The sequence below is a fragment of the Atheta coriaria genome, unplaced genomic scaffold (genome assembly GCF_025399875.1).
Source record: "Atheta coriaria isolate IRGN ID8LTWV9N9 unplaced genomic scaffold, Caltech_Dcor_3.1 hic_scaffold_1_pilon, whole genome shotgun sequence".
NCBI lineage: Eukaryota > Metazoa > Arthropoda > Insecta > Coleoptera > Staphylinidae > Dalotia > Dalotia coriaria.
In genome coordinates, this window is record NW_027045443.1 from 1,791,271 (window position 1) to 1,800,536 (window position 9,266).

Sequence of the window (9,266 nt, forward strand, 5' to 3'; positions counted from 1 at the left end):
AATGCCCGAACGCGTCTGCTGTGTGTCCGCGCCGACGCATTTATAGCCCGAATAATCCCTGCAATTCGACGTGTAATGCTAATGCAGGCTGGCAGATAGCGGGGCATAAAAATCGAATGGACAACGGATTCGGCGTATCCATTCACATGCGCCGCGCGACTTTTACAACTCCCGAGTCAAGTCTCGAGCTCGGAGTTGCGTGATAAAAAGACATTTGATCGTAATAACAGATAGACAAATAGGCAGACAGATAGATAGGTACACTCTATTCGGGCATTACGAAGGGAATGGAAATAAAACGACGAAGGGAGACGTCAGGGACGGAATCGTGCGCATTGCTCACACACCTACTTAATTCACGAATCTGGTGGAACGCCAGCACATCGAAACAAGATCCCAACCACAACACATTTAATCCCACACCTATCCATTATTCCAATCATGCCACATAATCAAAAACCTTTCAGCTGATGTGCGCGCGGTACGATTTCTGCAGCTAAATCCACTTCTGTGGAAAGTGCTCCCTTCCACAACTGGGAGCAGAAAAAAATATACTACTAATGCGATGTTAATAAGCCGTTATGTTATACAATCGATTGTCCGCATAATTCAAACAAATATCCCTCTTCTATTTATATTGGCGAATCGACATAGACAAGCTTTTGGCTTTTCCGATACCAGAGTCGAAATTGACTTCCAATTTTAGACCGCGCGAGTCGATGGAGCTTCGTTCGACGTACTGATTTTGAATCACGTTTGCAAACTTGGAGCTTTAATTGAACTTCTCCGGGTAGCAGAACTTCTAGGGTAGGTCTGTAGCGTTTCTTAGGCGAGCATTACGCAAGCTTCCGGTGTGGGATATCTCGTTTCACGCGCTCGGAGCGTTGGTGTTTGGTTACCACAATGCTACATAACCTACACTCATCTATTGCTACACCTACAATGCATTTTTCGCATTATTTACGCTTCCGCGGTTATTTAATTAAGGCGTATACCCTGAAAACATGTGAGGATACAATAGGTCTAGAGTTACACCAAATCAAAAATAAAATATTTCAAAATAGAAACGAGAAAAATGTTTTTGATTAAATTTCATGTTGTGAAACACACGGTGTATTAATAAACCGCTAGATCCTGGATGCGTTTACATCGGGTGTGTACCTACATGTGCTTAGACCAAATACAATCTTTGTGGTCGACCTGATGTCGGCGCTCTAATAGAAAGTAATGTAATTTGCTGCAGCGACGTCGGCGACGCTTGTAGAGTTGTATTACGAGGCGGTTGGGTGCACACCAAGCTCAATAATTTGATTAATTGGCGCGCTGGCACCGACTCACGTCATATTTAAGCCTTGTAAGCAACTAAGCAGTGGAAACCCTTTCAAGACAACGCAAAGAATAGAAAAGACCAACTGGAACCCCCCGTGCGTCTATTGATGTTAATCAGTACGCTCGGTAGGTGAGAGCTTACCATAATCACATATTGATCGGTAACATTATGTGAACTAGGTATGATTTATTTGTCTCGGAAAGCAAGTCACAAGGCCGGCCGTGAAGAAATTAAGGAAGTCGTGCATAATTTGATTACGAAAGTAATCTGCGTCTGACCGGGGCGAGGAATGATTGAACAATTGATTGTGTGTTGCGACCTCCGGCTGGTGAATAAATCATGGAGCTCGTTTCACGTGCGCGTAAGACTTTGCCCATGGGGGTGTCTCTCGGTCTGGGTGAGACGACAAATCGACGCGTCGGCTTTTTTGTCGCCGAAGGGTGCGCATTGCCATCGCCGGCATTCTCCAATTTTCCAATTTCCCGCATACGGCTGCAATTTGCGCGCGGTTCCTGTGCGCGCTTCCTAATTCCCAGCTCGCGGCCGTTTCCTTTCCGACACGTCGCGCGCGCCAGCTGAAATCCGCTCGTGTTCGATATTTAGTGCTGTTAGTCAAATTCCTCCAAACTCCTCTCGTAACAACGCGGCCGGCGGGGGTGTCCTGAGCAAATGTGCGCGCGCGTGCGGGTTCCCGTGCGCCAGACGCACGTGACCTTTATCCCTGCAGTCGTGACGTCACGGGGCAGCCGCGGGCTGCGGGGGTGCGCGCTGGTGACGTCAAACACGTAACACATTCGCTCTGGCCCCGCACGGAAACATCGAATTCGGGGTGTAACGCTGGAAAATATCCACAACCTAATTACGGCGACACTGCTCCGACATGTTTTGTTCGTTTTTCGGCGAATTGCGAGCCGAGAAATATTGCCGCTGCGTTTATTATTGTTTGCGCAACGATTTCAATCGAAAAACGTGATGATTTCGAAAACAATACGCGACCCGAGTTGATCGTGATGGATATGTGCATTTCGAATCGATCAGCGTACGCCGAATTGCATCCACATGCCACTCATCGCATGCTCATCCCATATCCCACTCAACCCTCGGCATTCCGTGCATAGTTAACCGTGCGCTATCAATACCAGTTTAATAACGCCTTCAACCACCTCACGTGGAACATACGCATTTAGCGAAAAAAGATTTCACCGCGGGTGGGAAATGCGCGGACGTCAGCCAGATTTATGACGGTATTATTACATTGTTTGGGTGAAATTCAATGATTTCAGCTGAATGCGCGCTATAAATAAGTCATAAACCCTGTTGTAAAATGATGGCGGGCGAAATTGCGGAAATAGATGTTATATAATATACACACCGACACCGGGGAGCTGTCGGCCTTCTCCAAACTGCACGGCGCAAAAATTCGCGGATAGCGTGCACGTGACATTTATTATTTTATACACTTTCAACATTTCGATGACATTTATGCCTTTTGTGCGCTCGGTTTCTGCTATCTCCGCATATTACTTTATAATACCTAATATGTACATCCAGAGGTATTCAAAGCCAAACTGTGGGCGAAAGGTTACTGCGTTGTTGGCATTGGCAAGCACTAAAACACTGCGGAGAGGATTCGACAACTCTCTGCGGAGAGCAACTGATGCATTTCATATCCATCCCTATAACTACACTCTACAATCCCAACACGATACTTCATGCAATCAATTTTGCCATGTTTATTTTATTATAAAGCATGCGCTGCATTTTAATAAAATATTTTGATTTGTGTCTCCTCTGCGTATAATATTCCGCTACATTGTATATTTTCTAAAGTTGCCTACACTTGTGGATTAACCTTTTATTCGATTCGTGAACTCAACATGCGCCACAATCTCCACAGAAACCGATTGCAACGTTCCAGATAAATCCCTACTTGATATCTACGTTTATACACAATCAATTCTAAGCAGAATACTACTGTGGCTGCTAAAAGACCTCCCAGGAGCAAGAAAAACATTCCTTGCACATGCATCAATCCCAGAACGCTGATTTCAAAATTAGAACGTCCTTTCATATACTCCTGGAAGCTGAGTTCAATCTCATGAGTCAGACGGTCGTCTAAATTATCAACAAAACCGCTGGTTCGGATCCATAGGAGCAAATCATTACTGCGTTGGAAAAGGGGATGACCCTTTGTGTAATATTGCACGGTTAAGTCTTTTCCCATGCATTGCTTGAACAGGTACAACATTTCTCTACCACTTTCTGTTCTATAGTGTTGTGGTGACATATATCTACATAAAACAGGTTAAATTTTGTTTGAAATTTAATAAATCTACGTTACCTTAAAATTCGCTTGGTTGCAATTGTTACCATATCCGCCTGATAAGCAACGCGATTCAAACAAGCATGTGACGCATCACATATATGCCTGTCAGCATTCTCACAGACGTAGTCTCCTTCTGGGGTACCTTCAGCACACTGCAGATCAATCAACTCATAATAAACACCGAAAATTAACTTGGAATTGATAATATCGCGTAAATTCTGTATCTGGTATTCACTGATGTCATGTGTCAACGAATCAATGAGGTATGACTTCCAGCCGGTAACCAGAATGAAGCAGAATACAAAGATGACCATTAGTAGAAATCTCGTCGCCCAGGATTTTGGTTCGTGTACGATAGGTAAACCAAGAAAATGCAAAAATGGTACTTCCATACTACACCAAGGAGTCTGGTAGTACCTGTAAGCCGCAGGTTGAGTATATGGTGATCCCCAAGTAAAGAATTGCCAAGCCACATAGGATAGAAACATCGAAATGATTGTCATCCACCAAGTTGCCGTGTTGAATATGTTCATTATATTCTGCCAATGGGAACGAATCGATGCAATAGGGACGATCCAACATATATCATCATCCATGTAAGAAAAAGTCGTGTCAAAGTCAATTATACGCTCCTCTTCACGAAGATGAAAGTGTCCAATGACGAAATCAGCTTCGTAGTTCTGAATTGCACTGATGGGTCCACTGTAAGTGTGGTTTTTCGCAAAGTAGACACCCCAGTCGAAATATTGAACTGTTGAATATGACACGTTATACTTCATGAAGGCACTCATCATGTCCACTAGTTTCACTTCTATCCCTTCATGTGCAGTAACATTCAAAACGTATGGTTTGAGAGGCATGTAAGCGACAATAATCGTTGTATTCCTCCATTGTTTTGGGATCTTTTCTAGACTCAGAGATCCCTTTGATGTATCATGGTCCCAGCATGAACCCAAGTTGAAAGTTTCCAAATCTGGTTCACGAAGATTTTCGTACTTGTATGGGAAATACGTGAAAAGTTCTAAATCTTCTGTTTGGACTACCACCACATTGATGATATAATATCTTACTAAAATTCTCCAAATGTTTATAGATACAGATCCTTCCAGAATGATGATGAACTTTGCACGTGGATTAAATCTTATCATACTTGCTAAAACCTTTAAATTATCTTCGAGGTTTGTTGTCTTAACGACAATGACATACGCGGAGAATTTAATGAAAATATTAAGGAGTACCCGGAATGTTTTCCCTCGCGAATGGTACACCTGTGTAGGATACTTAGACACAATTTCTTTCAAATCTGTCACATTCTTATTCCAATGGGAATACAATACATGTTCTTTCATGCCAAAGTTTAATTCAGACACGTTGACAACGCATTTCTTCAATTCTTCGTTTTTCGTTTGGATGGTGAGCAACTCCTGGAGGATAACACTCGTCGCAAAGTGAATGGATACAATTGCGGCGAAAAGTTTCAGCCACATTCTGGTATGACCAGCGTTGCGTGTCTGGCGCCAGATTACAAGGTACCTGGATGAAGTAATTTGGGTTTTACAAAACCGAAATCAAATTGGTCTAAATATAATTGAGCTAATTTTATGTGGGTCATAATAATTGGGAATGATTTATATCGCGTGTTGGTTGTTGCCCGGACCTATGTTTAGCCGGGTATAAATCTACAATCCAGTGAAATTAGTTAGTCTACCGAATATTATAATCAGTTGTTGCCAGTTACGAACACCTCAGGTAATAAATAATTTATATTTAGGATGTCATTGTTTCTTTGTTTTAAAAAGGATTAATATTTGTCATATCTGAAGTACAAAGCGTATTAAACGACAAAAAACAAATAAATTATTATTGTATTCAATTATATGTAGCTAATTTGTTCATTTGTTAATGTGCTTTCTGTAGCAAAGAGAACATTAGTGTCATAAACGCTCAACGTTTGTATTTATCAAAAGCAAGCACTATTACTGTATTTACGGACAAAATTATTGCATGCTAATATCCTTTGCAAGCCATATTAAAGTTTGACCAGGAACCAAACGAGTGCAGCGCTGGCTAACTGTAGAATCAAACTGGTACCCAGCGGAATTGCCGAGTTGCAGAAATCATCATTGCATTCCCGGCATCCCCTGATGTTAATGGTATTATCAACCTGCTCCTTGATGAAATCACATGCATTTTCAATGTTGTTCCTCATCGGGGCACAAGTACGAATGAAATTTTTTCTATTATCTATATACAAGAGAAAAAATATTGTCTTTAGTTAATATGTGAAAACATTTACATTTACTCGCAGTCATTTTGAGTTTGAACATTTGATTATCTTATCAGAGCTTTTTAAGAGATGACTAATCTGAGCCTTGAACATGCATGAACCAGCTATGGGTGTGCCACTTTACATGTAATTATAAAGAGAATTACTTACTCTCTACCACCTCAACCGCAATGCATCTGAAATCAGTTATTTGTGGGGCGGTGAGCGCTCTGGATGATTCCCTTTGAAACACCTCCGACAAGATCTTATTCTGCTTTTGGCCACCGGAACGACTCAAGCTATTGCCGTAGTCCAGGTCTTTACAGTACACCTGGAGGACATCTTGGGTATTCTTCTCGCATTCTGGAGTTTCATCGCTTTCACAGAAATGGCACTGAAGAGTCGAATCTAATCCAAGATTAAACAATCAAATACTTAAATATAAACAAGAAAAATTAAGTTAATATCACTTACTGTGCTGAGCGGACGCGACAACCACAACAACCGCAACAAGTAATAAAATTTTCTGCATTGCTAATGTAGTTTAGTCACTACACTTGATAAAAAAGAGACTGTGTGCAATGAAGTGTGAAACCGTAATGGCAGAGCCCACAATTTGATGCTTCCAGACTAAACGATAATCAGTAATCACCTCTATTGGCGCGATACAGATTAGATAAACAAATATATTTCATCAGTGGGGCGATATGGGAAATTTTTGTTTACGCTGGAACGTCCGGAAGAATTGTGAAAGATGCTTTATGAAGGAAACGTTCGGCAAGTGTAAATAAACGATGATCAAACCAGGATGATCAAAAATAAATGAATACATTGGTATTGGATGATTTACAGGATCAAATTAGAACTTTGATTTAACCAGAGCATTTCATTAATTGGCTGAGTCAGGTGATGTGGCTGTAGATAAACTATATCATACAAACAACAAACATTTTTTCACCTAAACTAGTAATACTGAGATTTATAACATTTCAACCAATGAATATTGAACAATGTTCAATACTCAGTTTTATTACTTATTTGGCAAGCTGTTTAAAAGTGAATGTGTTACATTTATACAAATATTATATTTCTGATAAAATGAAGCAAAAAATGGTTAGCATTCATTTATTTGTCAGAACATATTACATTAGGTGTGTTTGCAACTCATTCCAATAAAGTTAGTGTAACGTTGATTGATATTTTATTGTACGCAAGAATTTGAGATTAGATAGCGATATGTCACCACCTTGGCGAATCTGCGTAGTCGCCGCATGCTGAAATATTCCACCTGGTATTTGGATTTGTTTATTGATAGTGAGAATTCCACATCGCATCAAAATATTCTTATTTCGCACATGGAGCGACATCTATCGTCGCATATATGTGACATTTATATCAACTCTATATCTTTGCAAGTAAAAAACCAGAATTTGATCAAACGTGTTATTCTGCGGATTTGTACAATAACAATACCTGCGTCGTGTTGAATATTCGTGGAGAATAAGAGTTTGTAGACTAGTTTTTATTAAATTTGGATTTATTCTTAAAATACTCAGAATATTAACATAAATAACAATATTAACAAGCTAAAAAGTGCAAATTGCTTCACAAAACATTACCCAAAATGATTTATTCATACGTATTACTTAAATGAATTTAATTTAACGATAAAAACGAATACGAGCTGCTGATAACTTGATGTTTTTCATAAGCAATGAGAAATTTTACGAGCGCAATTTACTAAGTTGTGCCTCAATTTCTGAATCTGTGAGTTTGCCATCTTTGGAGCTTGACCCCATGTCAATTTTCCCTTGTTCTGGCAGTGGGACACCAGACATCTTAAGTAAAAAAAGCAATTATTTAAAATATGCAGTAATAAATGCAATTTTGTTGAAGTTTTACCTTGCCAGACATCTCAATACCAATTTCATCAAGCACTTGAGTGACAATGTCATTGGACTCAGTCTCTTCATCACTGTCTGCTAGGATATCATCAAAGGCATCATTCATCATCTCCTCAGTCATGTCCATCTTCATGCCCTGCTTCGAGAACTCTTGCATGGTAGCTCCAATCTGTGCTGGATTCATCAACTGATTCATCTGTCCCATTGACTTGCCTGCCACTGCCATGGCATCAGCAAGTTTTACATTTGCACCCATTGCTTTGGTCTGCACACTGACACCTTGCAGCTTACTGTTGGCAGCATAGGTTCTTGTCTTTTGCTTTCGAAGTTGCACCAACTGCTTTGCCAGAATCCTACAGCCTTCATTGTTGCCCTCTTTGGCTAGTTTCTTGATTTCTAATTCCTGAACACATCAACATGCAATTAAATTTCAAGTGCTTGAGAAGCAAGTAGCCAACATACTAATTTCTTTTCCTCTTTTTCTAATTCACGCCTGTCGCGCTCGATTTCCCTGGAAGCTTTCCTGAGGGATCTGTCCACCTGCCTCTGCTGTTCTATTAACAAAATATGTATTTATTATATGTCTACAGTAGTTTTGTTACTAAATATTATGAAATGACTTACCTTTAGGGTCTGGTTTGCCAAAGAAGTTGTTAAACATCTTGACCAGTGATTTGCTGACAACTTTCAAGAATTGGCACAGCAATTATGCATCAATCAGCGAAATTAATACAATAATATCACAAATGATTCATCACCAATTTTGTAAATGTTATAATTTCATGTACATATAATTTTGAAGGCTAACCTCCAGTGAAATACAAACATGCATCAGGGACGTATTAATGTGAAAATTCAAACGTAAACTATAACTCAGATAAAATTCAATGCGTTTAAAACTATTTCCTGCTAAATATTGTTTAGCTGGCTTGTTTTGAGAAGAAACTAAAACATAAATATTGTGTTTTCTAGCGCATAGTTCATTACTTTTGAATTGTTGTGTGATTATTTCCGAACTTTGTATTTTTACATGCATCAAACATGTTCAATTGGATATAAATAAAGTAAAAATAGGTTCTAGATAAGCATAGATATCTGTGTAGCATTGTTGAAACATTGCGATAACAACGATCAATCATTTCTAGTCAAAAAGTGCATCCTAGCGCCATCCAGGATTCATTTTTAAATTATTCGCAGTGAATGCGCAATTGAATTGAATGAGAAGCATCCGAGTCCGTATAAACATACAAAAACAAGATAAACAAGAACCTAAAAAATAACCGAATGTATTTATATGTATAACTCAATAAATAGACACTAGATGACGCTAGCATGTCGTTTTTAAGTTGAAATATCAGCGTAGATGAATGAAAAACTTATTATAACAACACAAAACAACAAAAAGTACAAATAAAAATGTTTTGACAGGTGGCAATCATC

The 9,266-nt window shown here is 39.5% G+C and overlaps 2 protein-coding genes across 2 annotated transcripts; both read right to left on the minus strand.

Annotated features, from left to right (window-relative positions):
* Positions 1–5,401: 5,401 nt before the first annotated feature.
* Positions 5,402–6,558, minus strand: LOC135803945 (uncharacterized). The gene is made up of 3 exons (XM_065317695.1): positions 6,397–6,558; positions 6,094–6,330; positions 5,402–5,900 (listed from the first exon to the last, which is right to left on the minus strand). Exons 1-3 carry the CDS (start codon positions 6,452–6,454, stop codon positions 5,686–5,688), a joined length of 510 nt encoding a protein of 169 aa, XP_065173767.1. The 5' UTR covers positions 6,455–6,558; the 3' UTR covers positions 5,402–5,685.
* An 883-nt stretch (positions 6,559–7,441) lies between these two features.
* CHMP2B (Charged multivesicular body protein 2b) lies at positions 7,442–8,755 on the minus strand. The gene is made up of 4 exons (XM_065317518.1): positions 8,451–8,755; positions 8,289–8,380; positions 7,825–8,229; positions 7,442–7,760 (listed from the first exon to the last, which is right to left on the minus strand). Exons 1-4 carry the CDS (start codon positions 8,485–8,487, stop codon positions 7,647–7,649), a joined length of 648 nt encoding a protein of 215 aa, XP_065173590.1. The 5' UTR covers positions 8,488–8,755; the 3' UTR covers positions 7,442–7,646.
* Positions 8,756–9,266: the final 511 nt, after the last annotated feature.